Consider the following 21822-nt stretch of genomic DNA (forward strand, 5'->3'; position numbering starts at 1 on the left):
AAGCTTTTGAAGACTGCGGCTACATTGTCCATCTGGACTGCCTCCAATGAGCTCAAGAGAGTAAAACTGAGCTGAGGACCACTATGGGGGTGAAAGGCTCACCCACCTCATGCTCATGCCTGCGGAGCAGAAATTGGTGAAATCCTTCAACGTGGATGATTTTGCCAGGTTGAAACCCCGCCGGTAGCCTCTGATGGATTGATGATTATCAGGTATTTTTTTAATGATTATTTAAATGTCATCCATAGAATTATTGTCTGGTTTCATGAAGACCCACTTATGAGTGCCGGGTTGACTGTCAGCTTGTCAGCTCTGGACCACCTACTTTACCTGCTCTGTTTCAATCTTGGTTTTATGGTTTCCATAGGAAAGAATGGAGGAAAAAAGAAAAGAAGGAAAGAGAGAGAGTCAGGAGAAGAGGGTTGAGGAGAAGAGGATGTGGTTGAAGTCTTTGACTCATATTGTCTCCTGTTGTCTCCTGGATATTTGGGTTCATTCTTCTGTTGTTTGTAAAAGAAAACTATATTTTGAACACCTGTGTGGGGTTGTGACTATATCTCGTCCATAGTAGTGATAGTGATAATTGATATAGAAAGTTTCCTAATTTTGCTCTGAAATCACAACAGCTTGCTGCGTTCTGCTATTCTCACATTGCTAAATTGCTTCACGGGAAGGGGGGGGTCTACCCTACCTTGTCTGAAACTGAAATGACGCCACTGGTCACACCTCAGCACTCTCCTGGGCGCTTTCTCCAAGGAATCCAGGACCTCAGTTCAGGTCTCCTTCTCCTGTGGGGTTGCGGTGTCACTGAGAACGTTGCGATGGGACGTTGTACCTGAGTTCCAAAGTGCACAACAAAACACGAAAGCCCTGGTTCTCAACAACCGGACAGCACCGCGAGTCCTTGGCAATAAAAGTCGCGATAGACTTTTGATTCCCTTTGCCAAGTTGGGTGGAAAAGTCCTTCAGCCCTGCTCGCTAGTTCTCTGGTTGGCAGCAACAACTTCTGCTGGGTGTTTTCCCTCCGCGTTCGTTTCTCGTATTTGTTGTGATCCCAAATCACCAGAAGCGTGGACTACAAAGCTCGCACTTTCCAGCTCATTCTCACCTTCGACTTTGTGGAAGCCGAAGTGCATCCGGACGCTCGCTTTCAATCCAGTGGGTGCGGGTCGCGTTCACGGTGAGCTGAGGACCACGTCAGACATAGACCGTCCGGGAAGCATTTTAGAGTTCGGCATTCCTGCCTTTTATGTTCCGTCAGCATCGATTATTAACACTGCTAAATCGATTAAGAATCGTCAATGGCCTCATCGCGATGAATCTAAGAATGGATCATTACCCCTGTGTCATGTACTTTCTGATGACTAAATGAACATCAAAGTTAGAGACAACGTTACCAGTCAGGAAGCGGTCAGGGACCAGTCAGGAAGCGGTCAGGGACCAGTCACGGAGCGGTCAGGGACCAGTCAGGAAGCGGTCAGGGACCAGTCAGGAAGCGGTCAGGGACCAGTCACGGAGCGGTCAGGGACCAGTCACGGAGCGGTCAGGGACCAGTCACGGAGCGGTCAGGGACCAGTCAGGGAGCGGTCAGGGACCAGTCAGGAAGCGGTCAGGGACCAGTCAGGAAGTGGTCAGGAAGCGGTCACGGAGCGGTCAGGGACCAGTCAGGAAGCGGTCAGGAAGCGGTCACGGAGCGGTCAGGGACCAGTCAGGAAGCGGTCACGGAAGCCTCTGTCGAAGGCTGCTGGTGAGGGACGACGCCCAAACGGAAGCAGCAGCGTTTCAGGGGACATTTCACTAAAGCAGCAGTCAACACAAGCAAGGAGATGATTGACAGATCACATCTGGGTTTCATGAAACGAGATTTCCCTCACTTCACGAGCCAGGAGAGTCCAGATGCTTCTCCAGTTCCACAGAACCAGACCAGACCAGTCAGCAGCAACATGAGGGGTGGCGTGATGGCGCCGGGAAATAAGGAGATAAACCAGTCTGAATAGAATAAAGACTAATTTTTAAATAAAACATGTCGACTACTCCAAAGTAAACACTGATGGGAGAAGAGTCCTGTTTACAGAGTGAAGACCAAGGAGAAACATCTGTTTGTGGACCAAGACCTCACATCAAAGAGGACGGAGGACGCTCAGGCCACCAGAGGCGTCCATCTCAACAGATGCTTAGCTTCCTGAGTCCTGCTCCTCCACAGAAACCCAGGAGGAGCTCATCAGGAGAGGTCCCAGTTCTCGCATCAGCAGAGGGCTGCTGCGTGCGTGGACGGGGCACCGCCGAGCAAGTTTGCTCTTACTTTCATCAATAACTGAATCCAAGTTTTCAGACCACCTTGTGACCTGGTCCTTCGTCATGGTCCTGGGTCGGTTAGCTGTTCTTTAACCGTACGTTTCAGACAACAGATGCATCGCACTCAGTGACACTATGGAGCTCACATGTTCAGGTAAAGTGGCACTTATGGTTCGTTCAGGTGTGGTCAGTAACGTTGCTCAGTGATGTCATCAGGTTCCAGGGTCCTCGTCTTCATCAGTTTGTTCAGTGTTTGGCGTTCATGGACGGTGTAGCTCCAGGTCTCTGCCCTGCCTCAGCGCCGCTGCTGCTCTGTCCACTCAGTGATCAGGCGGTTGGCGATGGCGTGTTTGGGGGGCAGCCAGAGGGTGAGGGGGTCACTTGTCCTTGATGGAGCCTTCACCTGCAGGGCGGAGCTTATCTCATCCAGGCCGAACCAGCGAGCGTCCTCCAGCTCTGTAGAGGCGACGCTCAGCTGGAAAGAAAACTTAAAACTAGTCTGATGACGTGTGGGTGTGTGGGTGTGTGCGTATGAGCTGCAGATCACCTGGGTGTAGGCGGGGCTTACAGAGGCGTGGCAGCCCAGCATGAAGGAGCTGTGGGGGAAGGGCCAATGCTGCGAGGAACTGTAGGAGATGCTCTGGACCTGCAGACCGACCTCCTCAGCAACCTCCCGGCACAGCGCCTCCTCCAGGCTCTCACCTGCAACAACACACCGGCTGCCATGTGTTTACCATGTCACGTATGTACGTGTAAGAGAAATGTACAGATCCAGAATGACACCTGCATCACAGCAGCGTCTTGCTACTCTTCTACTTGTCATATTGAACGATGTGAGAAAAGGAATAAGAGCAAAAACATATTCTAGTAAATAAAATGGGGGGCTGAGGGCGGAGCCCTGCAGGACACCTGATGACATCAGCGTGACTGACCCATGTCACAGAAGCCAGCGAGAGCGCTGTACATGCCCCGAGGGAATGACGACTGTCGGCCCAACAAACAGCGTTTCCCATCAGACACCAAGAAGATGACCACTGGAGCCATCTGGAGGATGACAGGGACAAACACTCAGACCAGTTAGAGACCAGTCACCAGGACTGGGACAAGGCCTGTAGGCGTTACCGTGGGATAGTAGACGCCACCGCTGCTGCCAGTGCACACTCTCTGACTTCCTGCCTGGTTGCGCCGGGTCGGTTGGCCTGTGGCGCTGCAGAAGCCACTGGTTTGATGCCAACGCAGCAGAGCCTGACCCTGCAAGACAGAATCGCGGGCAGAGGATCAGGCTTCTTCTGCGTCTGCTAGCTTTTCACAATAAAAGCCCAACTCGGTTGACTTCTGGGGTTGTTCTGAAGGTTTGCATGTTTTTGTAACTGTCCCTTTAGTTCTGCAGATAGAAGGGATTATTACATTTACAAGTTCATGTTATGTGTTGTTTGGGAGCCTAGAGTATGTGTCTGTAAGGTATGATTTGTTTACTGTTGTTATAGTTACGGGCAATTCGCACATGCATCCAGTCCCTCTGCGGTAGAATCTGGCGGGGACGGTCGAGACACGTGAGAGCCGGGAGTGTGTGTGGTGTTGGCCAGCCGTGCTATTCTCATCTTTGACTGTGGACCAGCTAGTGAGACATTGTGGGACATTTTCGGGAGAGTTGAGACGAAGTGAGTTCGTATGTGAACGGTAGCTGCACGCCATCGTGGCTGCATCACTGCAAGGGACGTGGACAACTTGCGGCTCGAGTGTGAAGGGTGCTAGGAGCACGCGCTCGCGGACTAGTCGACAGAGAGGTGATCCAGGAAGAGGCTGGTTCTGCTCTCGCTCCAGACTGGGCTCGTGAGGCGAGTGCGAACCCCGGCTAGTGGCACAGCCGACTGACCCCCCCCCCCCCCCCCACGCCCCCGTTGTATCCAGCAGTTGCAACTCACCCCTTTCCCCCTTCTTATGTGCACCACCGATTTAGTGGCGCCGCACCTTGACAATCCTTTGGCCCAGCCAGGGGGCCTCAGGTTGGACTGTGTGTGTGTGTGTGTGATTGAGTTAGTGTGGGAGGTCTTGCTAGGGGGTAGTGTGTGAGTGTGTATCAGTGTGTGTGTACTATTGTATGTGGGTTTATGTGGTTCTTTATTAAATGGTTACATTTGCTGGTCGTCTCCCCGCTCCTCTTCAGGTTTAGATTAGATTAATGGTGATTGGTCAGGGAACCGGACCACCCCCTCAGGTGAGTGTACCCTCCTCTATAGGCTCCAGTACAGGGGTGACGCTCACCTTAGCCACCAGCGGTGCCTCTACTCCCCCTAACAGGAAGAAGGACTTCCTGAGGTCTACAAAGTTCCCTCCACACGTGTCTTCTACTGATGCCTGGTCCAGCTGGCCTACACACACCCACGCACACACACCCACACACGCCACACGCACATGCAACACACATTAATGTAACTTTTAAAGAAAAAGTGTTTTTGAACTGGTTTCCAGCCTGATCCCACAGCCATGCTGGGCTCAGGTCATGCCAGCAGCATTCAGCGGTTCCTGCATGATGGTTTTTTTGTACTTCCAAATGCTCATGTAGGTGGAGCACACAGGTAGGCTCCTGCAGGCAGGAGGGAGGAGGCTGGACGGTGGCGTGAGGTTCTGTCAGAGAACCGGTCTTGGACTCCACAGCTGGTCCTGTGGATTAATGAGGGATTTATGGACTTTTGGTAGACAGAAAATGTCAGGAGTCCTTGGATTTTTGCTAGCTAGAAACCCCAAATCCAGTTTTCCTGATGGTCTCCTCGCCTGTTGCTTGAGTTCAGAAGGAGTCTGTGTCACATTCCCAGGTGAGTGAGCTCATGTTACAGGTGAGACAGAGTCACAGTGTCAGTTACGTCTGTGTGCTGGTTCGGTATCGGAGGTTCTAGGTGGTGCTACTGGGAGCTTCATGATGCTACACCTCCTGCTTCGGCTCTTGTTGTCACACCTGATTTGCATTTCTCCCTTCTAAAAATGGTCATGGGATGCTGGTGAGCCTGTGCGGTGTCAGGTGGTCCTGTTTGACCCGCCTCCTCTAGCTTCTGACAGAAGAAGTCCTGGGTGAGGGTCGTCAGTCATCAGGCCGTGGAGCCTCAGAGTCGTAGGCAACTTGACTTCTTCTTGTGGTTAAGAAGTCCAGTTGGACAGCATGGCGTCACTCTTAGACTTCAAGAAATTTGACATGTTTGGTGTGGAGCCCGGTGGAACTGTGGAACACACGGAACACACACACAGGCCCGCACTTGTAGTGCTACACTTTTATGTGTAACACACATAGTTGTAACAAGCAACAAAAACATGTTCTTGTTACACAAATACATACAACACGTGATGTATCACACAAATTTACATGTTAGAAACACATGTTGAACACATGTAACACAGGCAACACGTTACACCACAAGTGGGAAAATTTTTTCTTACCAACATCCAAACAGAACTGAGCCTGGTTCTGTTCAGAACAGCCGATCAGAACCGATTCCTTCAGCAGGGATGAGTCAGCCCCAAGGTGGTCCAGCAATGACCGCACAACTGCAGGACAAACACACACACACACTGTACTTTGTCATGTACTGCGTGGTGTACAGCACAGTACACTGCGGTCTGCTGCACATATTGTGTATTCCACCGCGTCATACTGCGTGTGGCACTCTGTGGTGTACAGCGTGGTGTACTACGTGTTGCACTCTGTGGTGTACTGCGTGTTGCACTCTGTGGAGTACTGCTTGGTGTACTGCGTGTTGCACTCTGTGGTGTACAGCGTGGTGTACTACGTGTTGTAATCTGTGGTGTACAGCGTGGTGTACTGCGTGTGGCACTCTGTGGTGTACAGCGTGGTGTACTGCGTGTTGCACTCTGTGGTGTACAGCGTGGTGTACTGCGTGTTGCACTCTGTGGTTTACAGCGTGGTGTACTGCGTGTTGCACTCTGTGGTGCACTGCTTGGTGTACTGCGTGTTGCACTCTGTGGTGTACAGCGTGGTGTACTGCGTGTTGCACTCTGTGGTGTACTGCGTGGTGTACTGCGTATTGCACTCTGTGGTGTACTGCGTGGTGTACTGCGTATTGCACTCTGTGGTGTACTGCGTGGTGTACTGCGTATTGCACTCTGTGGTGTACTGCGTGGTGTACTGCGTATTGCACTCTGTGGTGTACTGCGTGGTGTACTGCGTGTGTCACTCTGTGGTGTACAGCAAGGTGTACTGCGTGTGGCACTCTGTGGTGTACTGCTTGGTGTACTGCGTGTTGCACTCTGTGGTGTACTGCATGTTGCACTCTGTGGTGTACTGCGTGTTGCACTCTGTGGTGTACTGCGTGTTGCACTCTGTGGTGTACTGCGTGTTGCACTCTGTGGTGTACTGCGTGTGGCACTCTGTGGTGTACTGCGTGTGGCACTCTGTGGTGTACTGCGTGTGGCACTCTGTGGTGTACTGCGTGTGGCACTCTGTGGTGTACAGCGTGTGGCACTCTGTGGTGTACTGCGTGTGGCACTCTGTGGTGTACTGCGTGTGGCATTCTGTGGTGTACTGCGTGTGGCACTCTGTGGTGTACTGCGTGTGGCACTCTGTGGTGTACTGCGTGTGTCACTCTGTGGTGTACTGCGTATTGCACTCTGTGGTGTACTGCGTGTGTCACTCTGGTGTACTGCGTGGTGTACTGCGTGTGTCACTCTGGTGTACAGCAAGGTGTACTGCGTGTGGCACTCTGTGGTGTACTGCTTGGTGTACTGCGTGTTGCACTCTGTGGTGTACAGCGTGGTGTACTGCGTGTTGCACTCTGTGGTGTACTGCTTGGTGTACTGCTTGGTGTACTGCGTGTTGCACTCTGTGGTGTACAGCGTGGTGTACTGCGTGTTGCACTCTGTGGAGTACTGCTTGGTGTACTGCGTGTTGCACTCTGTGGTGTACAGCGTGGTGTACTGCGTGTTGCACTCTGTGGTGTACAGCGTGGTGTACTGCGTGTTGCACTCTGTGGAGTACTGCTTGGTGTACTGCGTGTTGCACTCTGTGGTGTACTGCGTGGTGTACTGCGTATTGCACTCTGTGGTGTACTGCGTGGTGTACTGCGTGTGTCACTCTGTGGTGTACAGCAAGGTGTACTGCGTGTGGCACTCTGTGGTGTACTGCGTGTTGCACTCTGTGGTGTACAGCGTGGTGTACTGCATGTTGCACTCTGTGGTGTACTGCATGTTGCACTCTGTGGTGTACTGCGTGTGGCACTCTGTGGTGTACAGCGTGTGGCACTCTGTGGTGTACAGCGTGGTGTACTGCGTGTTGCACTCTGTGGTGTACTCTGTGGTGTACTGCGTGTTGCACTCGGTGGTGTACAGCATGGTGTACTGCGTGTTGCACTCTGGTGTACAGCGTGGTGTACTGCGTGTTGCACTCTGGTGTACAGCGTGGTGTGCTGCGTGTTGCACTCTGTGGTGTACTGCGTGTTGCACTCTGTGGAGTACTGCTTGGTGTACTGCGTGTTGCACTCTGTGGTGTACAGCGTGGTGTACTGCGTGTTGCACTCTGTGGTGTACTGCGTGGTGTACTGCGTATTGCACTCTGTGGTGTACTGCGTGTGTCACTCTGTGGTGTACAGCAAGGTGTACTGCATGTGGCACTCTGTGGTGTACTGCTTGGTGTACTGCGTGTTGCACTCTGTGGTGTACAGCGTGTTGCACTCTGTGGTGTACTGCGTGTTGCACTCTGTGGTGTTCTGCGTGTGGCACTCTGTGGTGTACAGCGTGGTGTACTGCGTGTTGCACTCTGTGGTGTACTCTGTGGTGTACTGCGTGTGGCACTCTGTGGTGTACAGCGTGTGGCACTCTGTGGTGTACTGCGTGTGGCACTCTGTGGTGTACAGCGTGGTGTACTGCGTGTTGCACTCTGTGGTGTACTCTGTGGTGTACTGCGTGTTGCACTCTGTGGTGTACTGCGTGTGGCACTCTGTGGTGTACAGCGTGGTGTACTGCGTGTTGCACTCTGTGGTGTACTCTGTGGTGTACTGCGTGTGGCACTCTGTGGTGTACAGCGTGTGGCACTCTGTGGTGTACTGCGTGTGGCACTCTGTGGTGTACAGCGTGGTGTACTGCGTGTTGCACTCTGTGGTGTACTCTGTGGTGTACTGCGTGTTGCACTCTGTGGTGTACAGCGTGTGGCACTCTGTGGTGTACAGCGTGTGGCACTCTGGTGTACTGCGTGTGGCACTCTGTGGTGTACTGCGTGTTGCACTCTGTGGTGTACTGCGTGTGGCACTCTGTGGTGTACTGCGTGTGGCACTCTGTGGTGTACAGCGTGGTGTACTGCGTGTGGCACTCTGTGGTGTACTGCGTGTGTCACTCTGTGGTGTACTGCGTGTGGCACTCTGTGGTGTACTGCGTGTGGCACTCTGTGGTGTACAGCGTGGTGTACTGCGTGTGTCACTCTGTGGTGTACTGCGTGTCACTCTGTGGTGTACTGCGTGTCACTCTGTGGTGTACTGCGTGTGTCACTCTGTGGTGTACTGCGTGTTGCACTCTGTGGTGTACTGCTTGGTGTACTGCGTGTTGCACTCTGTGGTGTACAGCGTGGTGTACTGCGTGTTGCACTCTGTGGAGTACTGCTTGGTGTACTGTGTGTTGCACTCTGTGGTGTACAGCGTGGTGTACTGTGTGTTGCACTCTGTGGTGTACTGCGTGGTGTACTGCGTATTGCACTCTGTGGTGTACTGCGTGGTGTACTGCGTGTGTCACTCTGTGGTGTACAGCAAGGTGTACTGCGTGTGGCACTCTGTGGTGTACTGCTTGGTGTACTACGTGTTGCACTCTGTGGTGTACAGCGTGGTGTACTGCGTGTTGCACTCTGTGGTGTACTGCGTGTGGCACTCTGTGGTGTACTGCGTGTGGCACTCTGTGGTGTACAGCGTGTGGCACTCTGTGGTGTACTGCGTGTGGCACTCTGTGGTGTACAGCGTGGTGTACTGCGTGTTGCACTCTGTGGTGTACTCTGTGGTGTACTGCGTGTTGCACTCTGTGGTGTACTGCATGTGGCACTCTGTGGTGTACAGCGTGGTGTACTGCGTGTTGCACTCTGTGGTGTACTCTGTGGTGTACTGCGTGTGGCACTCTGTGGTGTACAGCGTGTGGCACTCTGTGGTGTACTGCGTGTGGCACTCTGTGGTGTACAGCGTGGTGTACTGCGTGTTGCACTCTGTGGTGTACTCTGTGGTGTACTGCGTGTTGCACTCTGTGGTGTACAGCGTGTGGCACTCAGTGGTGTACAGCGTGTGGCACTCTGGTGTACTGCGTGTGGCACTCTGTGGTGTACTGCGTGTTGCACTCTGTGGTGTACTGCGTGTGGCACTCTGTGGTGTACTGCGTGTGGCACTCTGTGGTGTACAGCGTGGTGTACTGCGTGTGGCACTCTGTGGTGTACTGCGTGTGTCACTCTGTGGTGTACTGCGTGTGGCACTCTGTGGTGTACTGCGTGTGGCACTCTGTGGTGTACAGCGTGGTGTACTGCGTGTGTCACTCTGTGGTGTACTGCGTGTCACTCTGTGGTGTACTGCGTGTCACTCTGTGGTGTACTGCGTGTGTCACTCTGTGGTGTACTGCGTGTTGCACTCTGTGGTGTACTGCTTGGTGTACTGCGTGTTGCACTCTGTGGTGTACAGCGTGGTGTACTGCGTGTTGCACTCTGTGGAGTACTGCTTGGTGTACTGTGTGTTGCACTCTGTGGTGTACAGCGTGGTGTACTGTGTGTTGCACTCTGTGGTGTACTGCGTGGTGTACTGCGTATTGCACTCTGTGGTGTACTGCGTGGTGTACTGCGTGTGTCACTCTGTGGTGTACAGCAAGGTGTACTGCGTGTGGCACTCTGTGGTGTACTGCTTGGTGTACTACGTGTTGCACTCTGTGGTGTACAGCGTGGTGTACTGCGTGTTGCACTCTGTGGTGTACTGCGTGTGGCACTCTGTGGTGTACTGCGTGTGGCACTCTTTGGTGTACAGCGTGGTGTACTGCGTGTGTCACTCTGTGGTGTACTGCGTGTGTCACTCTGTGGTGTACTGCGTGTGGCACTCTGTGGTGTACTGCGTGTGGCACTCTGTGGTGTACTGCGTGTTGTACTGCGTGTGTCACTCTGTGGTGTACTGCGTGTGTCACTCTGTGGTGTACTGCTTGGTGTACTGCGTGGTGTACTGCGTGTGTCACTCTGTGGTGTACTGCTTGTGTCACTCTGTGGTGTACTGCGTGTGTCACTCTGTGGTGTACTGCTTGGTGTACTGCTTGGTGTACTGCGTGGTGTACTGCGTGTGTCACTCTGTGGTGTACTGCTTGGTGTACTGCTTGGTGTACTGCGTGGTACCTGGGCAGGGCAGGCAGACGGGTCTGAAGGTTCCTTGCTGTGTTCTCTGCAGCAGGGGAGCCAGTCGGTGGAACAGGAAGATGCGCCCTGTCTGCATGGCCGTGACACAGGCCTCATCATCCTCCTTCAAGCTGTTCACATACCTGGGAAGATGGCTGATCATCATCACTCATCATCAATCAATCAATCATCAATCAATCAGTCAGCCAGTCGCATTTGTGGAAAAACCTCATTCTAGAGACGAAGCCTGAGCAGCAGCGGGACGTCTCGCGTGTTCTGGCGGGGAGGATAAGTCTCAGATGGTTCAACATGGCCGACACTGTGGACCAGGTGAGGGTCAGAGGTCAAATGAAGTCAAGGGAGGAGGGGAAGTTGTTACTTTTATAGGTTAGATAAACTTGAAATTAAATATTTTTCTGACCTAAGAAACCTTTAACCATCTAAACACGTGATCAGTTCCTCTCTCAGTTTGGGTTTACTTCGCAACAATGAAGAAGAAATTATCAGAATTATTTCTCATGCAAACGTCCACATGAATAAACCTGACCGAACTTTTCCTCCAGAACCACACTGCGATGATGTTGGTGCCCGCGGGACCGACTGCGGATCAGGGGCCGATTCAAGGTTTTTGCGTTCGAATTGCCAAGTGGCAGCCTACGACCCACTGCGACGACGTAGGCTGTCCCAAACCACAACTGGCGTGAGTAGCGACCTACTTCTCAACCTAAATTCCAGCCTAAACACGCCCACATTGTAGGTCGGTTCAGGTGCATCCTACGGAGCAACCTATGGCCCACAATGCACCGCGGACTTCTTCTTCTTCCCCTAAAAACTTGTGGACCCGCAAACTTGCGCCACCAACAGTCTCCCATTCTGATGAACACCAACATTTATAGTCGTTGATGACTAAAGGTGCGTTCATGTGCTTAATAATAGAGAATGAATGACGGGTCCGCTCCGAGTGGAGTGCAGTAAGACAGCCAGGCCAGCAGGTGGGGCTTTCGTTGGTGCTGTCTACCTAATTGCGGTATCTGTGCTCTGCCAGCAGAGGTCGTGCTTCACCACCATCTTCTAGGGTGTCTGAACGGTGCCGCCGTGTTTAGGTTGTAGCAGGAGGACGTAGGTTGGTACTTGGCAATTCGGACGCACACTTGCAGCTGAGTCACCGCGTCTTCTTCTACGCTTCTATTTTCCGTCTTCTTTGTGTTCTCTATCCGATGGCAGACACGTATCTGCCCCCTGCTGGACACAGCTGATTCCGTAAACGTTAATATCTTTACTTTTCCGTTCTTTTTAAATCAGATTACATAGTTCCGATCATTTTACCACCAACAAACCCCCGAATCTGTCAGTATTTTATGCTTTTATGAACAATGATATGTCGTCATGATTGTCACATCTCTGGAGAACAAATATTGCTCAGAAACCACAAGCAGCGATAGGAAGAAAGATGAGATCAATCTAATTGAATCTAACACAAAAAATTGACGCCATGAATTTTTTTTTTTTTTTTTACAAAAGTACAAGCCTTCTAGCCTCAGAAGTAAGGATCCACTAACCAACTGATGCGCTGTTCATCCAGCTGATAGGTTCATGATGGGGCTAATTTCATAAAATGGAGTCAGGGTCAGGGGGCGAGCCCATGTGACCTCGCAGCCACCGCTGGCTCGGGGCCGGAACTACAGTTCCCAGCAGGCCTTGCAGCTGTCCACATGCACTTCGCGGACAGCAGGCAGCTCGACTATGTCTGTGTTCATGGATCTGAGCTTGATTCTTACCGAGGACAGAAGCGGCCTGCGGCTCTTGGTGGACACCGCGGCTCATCGTGAGTCTTCACACTTTTAAACCGCCTCTTTTATTTTCTTCCGAGCGGAAGTCAGTCGAGCTAACCGAGCTAGCATCGCTAGCGCGTCCGGGTCTCCCCGCTAAACCGACCCATCGCGCATTTCGAGTTCCGTGAGTAGCGATCACTTGATAAGTCATTCGCTGTGGAGGCTTCTGGGTCACCATCTCCTCCATCCAAGACAGGAATCAGTTTCAAACTGTTGCTAAACATCCCTATAGACTTGATCCTCGTCAGTTCTGTGTGGTCACCTGGACTGGTTCGGGTTCTCTTCTTCAGTTCTGGTCTCTGGTGGGGTGTGGATGGGTGTAGGGGGTTCAGGACCGGTGGTGGGGGACAGGAAGTGATGAGGCCTCGACTTCTGTTCAGGGATGAGCACTCCAGTCTGACCTGGACGGCTGCTCTCCGTCCAGATCTGGACAGGGACGTCCCCTCTCCCCCAGGTGTAGGGGGATAGCAGAGTCTGGACCTGAGCTGGCTTTGCTTGGCTGGACCGTTTGTGTGTGGTGGTGGTTCTTATTCTTCACGTGTAGATGAGTGGATGTGTAACGCGTGTAGCTGCTCATCAGAGCAGCAAATGTCAGGAAGGAGCAGCTGCTGAAGCTGAGGAGACGGGCGGCGTGCTCAGCGTGAGGTCATCCTGTGTGTCCTTTCTGTCCTGCAGTCGGCTTCTCCACGGTCGCTATCAACTATGTGTTTGAGCCACCAGCAAAGAAGAAACAGGTGAGTCGCTGGCTACAGCCTTCGGGGGCCCAACACAGCGCACCTGCTTCCTGTTACTTCACTAATAATGTGTGAAAAGTCGTCAGTTCACTTTATTTTGCACCTCACTTCCTGTCTGCAGGAGATTCCCTCCCCGAAGCCGATCCATGAGCTGATCGATCAGCTGCCCATCGTGCAGGTACGATCAGTGCATCCCCAGATCTCCGCAGGTCTTCATCAGAGTCCACTGACCCCGACCAAACTCACTTTATGGTTGCGTTTGAACGGCTACAGTCCAGCAGGTTTTCTACTGTCGTCACTGCAAACAGACCCCGCCTCCCTTTCAGGGACACCTCCCTGACCACGGCTGTGCTTTACCTGCATTCGTCAGATGGCGTGACATCTTCTTCTGCCTCATCTTTTTCGACAGGGGGATTTTCTTCTGGCCTCAACCCAAAACACCAGGTGTCAGTCAGCTAGCTAACCGAAGCTCATGCTAATGCCAACTAGCAGTAATGTTCAGTTCTGGCAGCAGCTGGGCTCCATCCAGCACGGATCAGAACACGGCCTGGACGGTTCCAGAGCAAATGGTTATGAGAGCGCGCGTGTTGTGTAAGATGACACGCTAGCAGACGTGTGACTGGCTGTGCAGCTCCTTTCCCCTCCAAGAGTCACGTGGGAGCACACAGGACTGGACCGTAGCAGACTGCTATTATTAGATCCACCTGCTCTCTCTCCGTCTGTCCATCAGTCTCTCCTCCTTTCTCTCCCTCTTTATCTCTGTCCCTCTCTTTCCTTCTGTCCCTCTGTCCTCCTCCATTCTCTGTCTTTGTCTCTGTCCATCAGTCTCTCCTCCTTTCTCTCCCTCTTTATCTCTGTCCCTCTCTTTCCTTCTGTCCCTCTGTCCTCCTCCATTCTCTGTCTTTGTCTCTGTCCATCAGTCTCTCCTCCTTTCTCTCCCTCTTTATCTCTGTCCCTCTCTTTCCTTCTGTCTCTCTCTTCCTCCATTCTCTGTCTTTGTCTCTGTCCATCAGTCTCTCCTCCTTTCTCTCCCTCTTTATCTCTGTCCCTCTCTCTCCTTCTGTCTCTCTGTCTTCCTCCATTCTCTGTCTTTGTCTCTGTCCATCAGTCTCTCCTCCTTTCTCTCTCTCTTTATCTCTGTCCCTCTCTGTCCTACTGTCTCTCTGTCTTCCTCCATTCTCTGTCTTTGTCTCTGTCCTGCTCTCCTGCTCTCTCTCCGTCCCCACTGATCCTGGATCTGCTCCACCTTCCTGCTGGTAAAGGAAGGTTCTGGTGGCTGCTGTTGCAGGATGTGCTGCTGATGGAGAATTGTTGGGTGGAGGTTCATTGAAGGAGGGAGGTGCTGGACCTGCTCTACTTGGACAGAGTCAGGACAGAACTTTGGTTGGGATTTGGTGACACACTAATGAACCTGACTTGACTTATTGCTACTCGCAGGTTCCGACTCTCCGGCCACTTCCTCCTTCTGGGTTTGGTCTTCTGTACCCTGTTGGGTCCTGGTTCATCGACTGTTTTGCTCTGGTTTTTGCACCAATAAAAAAAAAATAGAGGATGAAGATTATGCTGATGGTGATGTTGTCTTGTGAACATGCGTCTCTGGCAGGGGCGGTCCTGGCCAATCAGAGTGCTGAACAGACTGACGGTTGTGATGTCAGATTCGACCCACTTTGTGAGTATTGACTTGAGAGTGACCGGCTCTGACTAACCCTCAGAGGGGAAACTCTGAGTTTCTGTTTCAGCTGATTGGAGTTCATTTGTCCAACTGTGAGTGGAGCACACACCACCGCTATAAAAAGCCTGATGCGATGAGTTACCATGGCAACCGCTAACAGAAGAGTAACTTTTAACTTCCAGTAACTTGGAATCTTGTTATTCAACATTTAATCACACTTTTAAACTACAGGTGAAACTAGTCATGTATTTTAGGTGATGGAAGCTAACCAGGATTTTAATGCAGTGGGAGGAGCCTTGAGATTAACTCAAGGCTCCAGGTTAGCTATTTAGTTACCGTGGTAACTGATTCGGAGTTACTTGTCCTTTCAGGTTTGTGTCAACTTCCTTTCTGAAACAAATCTCAGACTTTCCCTCATGAGAGGGTGAAGTTTCCACTGAACGTGCTTTCTGAGACAAACTCCAGGTTTCACGTGTGTGTGTGTGTGTGTGTGTGTGTGCGCGTGTGTGTGCGCTCAGAGGCAGAACGCTGTAGAGTATCGCCAATTCGACCTGCTCGCTGTCCAGCCAACAACAGAGAAATTGTTCCATGTGAGTTTGAGTGACTCTCCTTCCCTCCCTCTGTCTCCCTCCCTCTCTAACTTGTGTGTGTGTGTGTGTGTGTGTGTGTGTGTGTGAGAGATCAGGCAGCCTGCATGACGTATGATGTTGACATCATCTGTGTCCCAGTAACAGAGAAGCTTCCCTTCTTTTTCAAGAGGGCGCCAGTCAACGGGGTGAGACATGTTTCTATTACTAGTTTACCAGTTGGTTACTACCTAATTAGAATTACTAGCAGCTAGTTGCCATTACTGGTTACATCTACCAGTTTCAGTTTGCTGTTATAAGTTAACCATGCAAGGTTAAGTTACCAGTTAGTCACTAATTACAGTAAGTGGTTGCTGGTATGAATCTGTTTTTAGTTATGTCACTAGTTAGTTACCGGTTAATGATTAGCAACTAGTTTAAGTCACCAGTTACAGTTAATGGTTGGTTACTATTTGGTGACTAATTTCAGTTACAAATTAGTTACTAGTTAGTTGAAATGGGCAATTGCTAGCTAGTTACTAGTTGAGGTGATTAGTTTCATTTGTTATGCTTTACAGTCACTAGGTAGTTAACTGGTACCAGTCAATGTTACAGTACTAATTGCAATAGTTATTCATGTATTACTTCCTAGTGACACCACTATTGTCTTCAGAAAATCACTGGATTCATGTCAGTGTGACAAACTGTCAACATCAACTTTGTGCGTGCGTCTAGGCAGTGGACAGAGGTGTTGTTTTCGAGGTCTCGTACTCTGCAGCCATCAGAGACACCACCATGCGGCGCTACACCATCGCCAATGCCATCAGCCTGATGGAGAGCTGTAAAGGGAAGGTACATCCTGTGTGTCCCAACTGACTTCCTGTAGCTGTGGCATCACTGGCATCAGTGGGTGGCTCAAAGAAATCAGAACTCGTGGAAGACTGAACCTGGGAGAGCAAGAATTTTGTCTGAGCACCAACTTAATGTTAACAGGCTAGCTTCTCTTAGCAGATGTTAGCTAAGTGGGTGAACACCACAGGTGTGCTGATACCATCACTACAAAGTGACGTCTTCTGATTGGAGTGTTGATTAGGGAGCTTGATGATGTCACTGACTCCCTCTGTCTTTCAGAATCTGATCATGTCAAGTGCAGCAGAAAAGGTGGGCCATGTTTCCTGATGGGTCCATTGATCTGTCACAGATCTATCAGTTCGATCAGGTGATTAATCAGCTGTGTTTGTGTGTCCAGCATCTGGAGCTGCGGGGACCTTATGACATCACCAACCTGTATCCTTCCAGTTGACCCAAAAAGCATCAGTGGATGAGCTGTTGACCAGCTGCTGTGTATGTGGTGTTCTCCTCATCAGTTCCTTCAGAGGTTGTTTGTTTGGTTTGTCTGAAGAAGACGCCAAAGAAGCCATTTCCTCCACCTGTCGGTCTGTTCTTCTACACGCAGGTGAACGTGCAGGTCAGCATTCATCATTCCACCTGTCATCAAGTCTGGATGCTAAATGTTGGTCTGCTGGTGCTTACAGACACCAGGAAGACGGCGAGTGGCATCGTTTACACCATGAAGACGCGCCAGCAGGGGGCTCTGCCTCCACCTGACTGTACGGATCTCACTCACTTGGTCAACGGGTTTGGTTATTGATAATCGATCGCTGGTATACAGTAGATGTGACGGATAAATTCAATGGGAACGACTGTAGATACTCTCAGTTCTGATTAGTTCAGTAAGTAAATCATGTATCAATAAATGATCAATAGGGATCGGCTGTGGCTGCTTTAGCAGGTTAGGACAGTTTGCATCATTTCCTGTATGTCATCATACTTTCTGTCTGTGCAGGTGAAGCTCCTGCAGCCAAGAGGCCCAAACCACACCTGACTGCATGATTGACAGTGGAGGTGGGCGGAGTGAGGGATGAATCCCTGCCCTGTTGATGAGTGGGTGGGGCCACATGTTAAACTACGTCAGCACTGACTTACACAAACTTCATCTATTTGGAATCAGTCAGCAACAGTTAGATGAAGCTAAGCTAGCAGGTAGTTAAGCTAGCCAGGAGCTAGGCTAACACTTACATGTTGTGAGTAATGGAGGTGGTGGCTAACTATTGAGTTTAGCTGCAGGCGCTGATGTTTTTATTGACTAAGATTCTGTTTTTTCCTTCAGAGATGATCTTCATTTTTGTTTGTTACTTGGGTGCTAGCTTAGCTGCCGGCTAGTTGATGATTTGGATTTATTCCCACAATGTTTTACTAGAACTTGCAAATTGTTTTGGTGGGTGGACGTGCGTACACACACGCACACCATGATGTGATGATGTGATCACGGACAGTTTCATTTACAAGGGGTTAGCCTTCCAGCGCCATGCCAGCAAGCTAAGCTAACCGGCAGCAGGCAGACGGACTCTGTCGCTGCACCTCCTCATCGTCTCCTCCTCCTCTCCAGCAGCTGAATCTCAATCTTAACCTGGTCTGGCACCTGCTCAGTGGGCTCTCAGCTACACAGCTGTACGCTGCTGGACTGCAGGGTCATGAGCCCTCCTGGGGTAAATGGAGGAAGGGGAGTGGACAATGTTGGAATTGTGCAGAAACGGAGACTTCCCTGCAGACATTGAGAGGGTTTCTGTTGGTCGGTCTCATTTTTCTTTAGAGTGCTTCCACTTTTTTACATGGAAATAAAACCTGCAAATGTTTAAATTCATGTTGAATTTTTAATTAAAACGATACAAATGCTGCCCTTTTATGGGCCAAAACCAAATAATCAAAAATAGAAATCTGCTTTACATTCAGTCAGGTAGAAAATATAAACCTTTGCATGAAAATATCAATCTGACACAACACGAACATTTAGCCAGGAACAAGCTATGAAAGGTTCTTCACGACAACCCTGGAAATGACAGGACGCACCAAAACACTGAAGCTCCTATAAAAACATCTGCCTCTGAACACATCAAGGTCGAACTGGCATCTGTCAAACCACCTGGACATGACCACACAGGTGGCCAGAGCCCAGCTGGGCCTCTGATTGGTCTTTGAGATCAACAAACTCCAGAATGTTTCATTCAGACGTGAGTCAGCGGCCTCTCTTTACACACACGAATCTCATCGAGTCACACATCGTGATTAGAAACAGCAGGGGGCATGTCTGTCTCTGACCATGTCAGTACACATGCACACACTGGTGAGGTGACTCCAGGCCACTAGGTGGCGATGGTGGGGCTCTGAGGTGACTCCTGAATGGTTTGAGCCATTGAGACGACGGAATCGTCTCCAGAAACTGATCAATAAACATGTCGTCCCTCACGTATGGGCGGTGCCATTCCTCTGATTATGACCATGTGAATCGCGCTGTCATTATTGCTGATTGACACGAGATGGATTCAGTGCTGTGACACCGTTGTCACAGGTCAATGATGTCGACACTTTTTTTGTCCAAGAACAAGAAATCAGTCTGAGTAAAAGTAAGCTTTCATTTTGTAAACAATCTCAGCCTCCAGGCTAACGCACTTGCTAATGGACAGCTAGCTAACAGATTCATGGACAGTTATGCAAGTGACATCACAGGTCAAAGGTCAATTCAGCAACCGAGAATGACCAGTAAATCATTGATTGAGTTCTAGGACTCAGCTTGGCTGATTACCGTTCATCTACGGTTGGTCCTGCTGATGTCAGGTGGTCACGTACACGCCCACTTTACTGAGGTTCAATTTAAAAAGATCAGACGTCTAAAGGAACTGATGAGTAAAACATTGGGATTCACTGACTGACCCGTTGTTCCTCTCAACATAGACGTGAACGTTTCTGGGATCTGACGACAGGAAGGCACAACAGTAATTTCAAGAGAAGAGATGCCTGCAGGCTGCTTATTGACGAAAAGCTGTGTATCGCTGATGAGCACACACAGGAAACGATCAGGATTCCAAAGGGGGACGCTGTCACAGTGACATCATGGAGTGGTTCATGGGGTAGGTCCTCATCCTCCATCAGCTGGTCATACTCCCATGATATGGTTGATGTGACCCTGAAACCATGAGAACGCCACAATTGGATCAAGGTGTCACCACATTCAGAGCGAGTGACGTCCAAACCAGCACATCTCTGCTCTCAAACAGCAGCCTGAAGCTAGTTGGGTCAGTGCGCTAGCTTCATCATGTGACCTACAGTTGTGTGACATGTGATCACAGCTGATGTGCAGGTCGCTCTCTCTGCATCTGCTGCCATTTAGTGACTTGATCATGACCTCACCATCACGTGAATGACATACACTCATCAAACCAACAAGTCATTTGACTCCCGTCTGTCAGCAGCCGGGGGCCCATCTCATCTAGTCTGCACTTTTGCACCAGTCAGACCCGTGAGCCCCCCACGTAGCGGCTCTCAGGATCTGGTATGCAAAGGACATGCCTCGTATCATGACATCATCAATAAATTGACTCACCGGTTCTCCTCCGAGACATCTGGGACAGCAGAGCAGAGGTGATCTGGATCGGACCACACCCACCTGCAACACACACACACACACACACACACACACGTTACCATGGCATGTAAGCGATTGGCTGTTAGTCCATACCAAATATAGCCCAAGAACTCCTAGTCATCATGACGACGCACTCACCTGCTGCTGTTGCTGATTGGACACATTCAAATTGGGCGACGTTTCCATTGGGCACTCATCTGGCTGGAGCCCCGCCTCCAGACACACCCGCTTCTACAAACATCATCCATAACCCAGATTAATGATGGCTGCTAATCAATAATCCAGGTCTCGCTCACCTCTCACACATCCTTACACTTCAGGGTTGGGGACTTGCATTTACATAACATTCCCTGACCCCTGACCCACTTTTGACCTCGACCTTCAAACAGCTCCCTGAAGACGTGAGGACGGCTAAAATAAACTCACTCTGTTGGTCAACACGCATTCTGGTCCTCAATGTGTAGCAGCTACAAGAACACACACACACACACACACACACAGAGAGACAGACACACCGTCTTGCAACTCCAGGGCATCACTTCCGCCTCCCAGCGTCTCTTCTTTAGCAGGCTAGCACGCTGCATGCTAACAGCTGCTGAGCGGGAAAAGACCTCTGGAGCCTGGAGGTGCAGCGCCGCTCGCCGGGTAGCCTGTTAGCACGCCGGCAAAAAAACCCGGAAGCTGCTGTTCTGATTCAAATTTAACCGCAATGCTTTCCGCTCAACGCGAAGAAGAGCAGGAAGTTACCCTCACGCAGAATGAGTGGAAGTCGGTGTTCTGATTTCCGACCTTCCCTTGACCCACAACTTCACATCAACGACAATGCACACGACACTTCTGGTACCAGGACTTCAGAATAAAAGCTTCTTCTTTTAAAACCGCGCTAAGCTCAACTGGCACTCCCACGGTGACGATGACACCAGCCACAAACGTTTAATCACAAACTTTACATCCGACCTGCAACGCTTCAGTCTGAATTCTTCATGGAACATTTTCTGCTCATTGAGAAGTAAACATACGCGCGTCAGTCATGTGACTTAATAATAAAACCATCATGCCATTATTCATCTTGACATAGTAACGAGACAGACACAGATGAGTTCATTTTTTCAAGTTAGACAGTAATTTTTCCTCCTGCACTTTTATTCAACGTGTATTCAAAAACATTTTAGAAGCATTTTTCTTTTGTTTTTAAGCTCTAATCGCCAAACCGGAAGTTATATTCATATTGACTTTACATTAATTTCTCCTCTGATTGGCTGTCCTCAGTTTAAACAGAAGACCCAGCCAATCACACGGGACCTGGCACTCTCGCGATACGTGGTCCAAGCTTCGCGTTGTCCAGCTCGGTGAGTGACCAGCAGGGGCCAGCAGAGGCTCGGGGATGACCAGCTGCCGCCGCTGCCGTTAGCCAGAAGCTGCAGATGTTTTTTTTGGATTCCACCTTTTAGGGATGAACACGAGATGATTTTTGCAATGGTTTTCCAGGACTGGTCCCACATCAGTGTTCTGGTGACCCACTTAGAGGCCCTTGATCGCTGGTGCCTGATGTTCATTTCAGCTGAGGAGGTCGATGAGGTCAAACTCCCGAGACGAGCGATGACTAACAAACACTCGCAAAGACCAGATGAAGGTCACACGAACAAACGAAGAGATGAGGGAGGGTCCCCACAGACCGCCACGCCTCCCTGGCCATCTCCTCCGCCATCATCGTCATCATCATCATTCCTCCATCTTCATCCACAAACATTAAGGGAGGAGGGTGGGGCCTCCCTGGTCCCTTCTTGTGTGGTTCAGTTAATCCTCACCAGTGTCTGATGTCATCATGATGTCATGTCTGTCTGCAGTGGCGGGTTCTCATTTCAACTCACATCTGAGGTGTCCCTCATTTCCTTCATC

The 21822-nt window shown here is 50.6% G+C and overlaps 3 protein-coding genes across 4 annotated transcripts; 1 reads left to right on the plus strand and 2 right to left on the minus strand.

The window, feature by feature from the left end:
- Positions 1–1614: 1614 nt before the first annotated feature.
- nudt13 (nudix (nucleoside diphosphate linked moiety X)-type motif 13) lies at positions 1615–12990 on the minus strand. The gene is made up of 9 exons (XM_086195585.1): positions 12731–12990; positions 10865–10955; positions 10637–10779; positions 5728–5835; positions 4561–4667; positions 3418–3546; positions 3228–3339; positions 2843–2997; positions 1615–2770 (listed from the first exon to the last, which is right to left on the minus strand). Exons 2-9 carry the CDS (start codon positions 10945–10947, stop codon positions 2591–2593), a joined length of 1017 nt encoding a protein of 338 aa, XP_086051711.1. The 5' UTR covers positions 10948–10955; positions 12731–12990; the 3' UTR covers positions 1615–2590.
- rpp30 (ribonuclease P/MRP 30 subunit) lies at positions 12277–18557 on the plus strand. 2 transcript variants are annotated; one of them, XM_086195582.1, is made up of 12 exons: positions 12284–12461; positions 13144–13202; positions 13324–13380; positions 14806–14871; positions 15393–15464; positions 15560–15649; positions 16176–16292; positions 16572–16601; positions 16690–16727; positions 16817–16896; positions 16976–17050; positions 17287–18547. In XM_086195582.1, the coding sequence occupies exons 1-12, from the start codon at positions 12380–12382 to the stop codon at positions 17331–17333; spliced, it is 813 nt and encodes a 270-aa protein (XP_086051708.1). In that variant the 5' UTR covers positions 12284–12379; the 3' UTR covers positions 17334–18547. The 2 variants fall into 2 exon arrangements, with proteins under 2 accessions (XP_086051709.1, XP_086051708.1); XM_086195583.1 differs by lacking the exon at positions 15393–15464 and having other exon boundaries at positions 12277–12461; positions 17287–18557.
- LOC147240154 (uncharacterized) lies at positions 18135–20765 on the minus strand. The gene is made up of 4 exons (XM_086195586.1): positions 20439–20765; positions 20062–20154; positions 19882–19944; positions 18135–19464 (listed from the first exon to the last, which is right to left on the minus strand). The coding sequence occupies exons 1-4, from the start codon at positions 20505–20507 to the stop codon at positions 19435–19437; spliced, it is 255 nt and encodes an 84-aa protein (XP_086051712.1). The 5' UTR covers positions 20508–20765; the 3' UTR covers positions 18135–19434.
- Between the last annotated feature and the right edge of the window lie 1057 nt (positions 20766–21822).

The sequence above is a fragment of the Aulostomus chinensis genome, chromosome 23 (assembly GCF_037954235.1).
Source record: "Aulostomus chinensis isolate RoL2024-O1b breed Wild chromosome 23, RoL_Achi_v1.0, whole genome shotgun sequence".
Classification (NCBI taxonomy): Eukaryota; Metazoa; Chordata; class Actinopteri; order Syngnathiformes; family Aulostomidae; genus Aulostomus; species Aulostomus chinensis.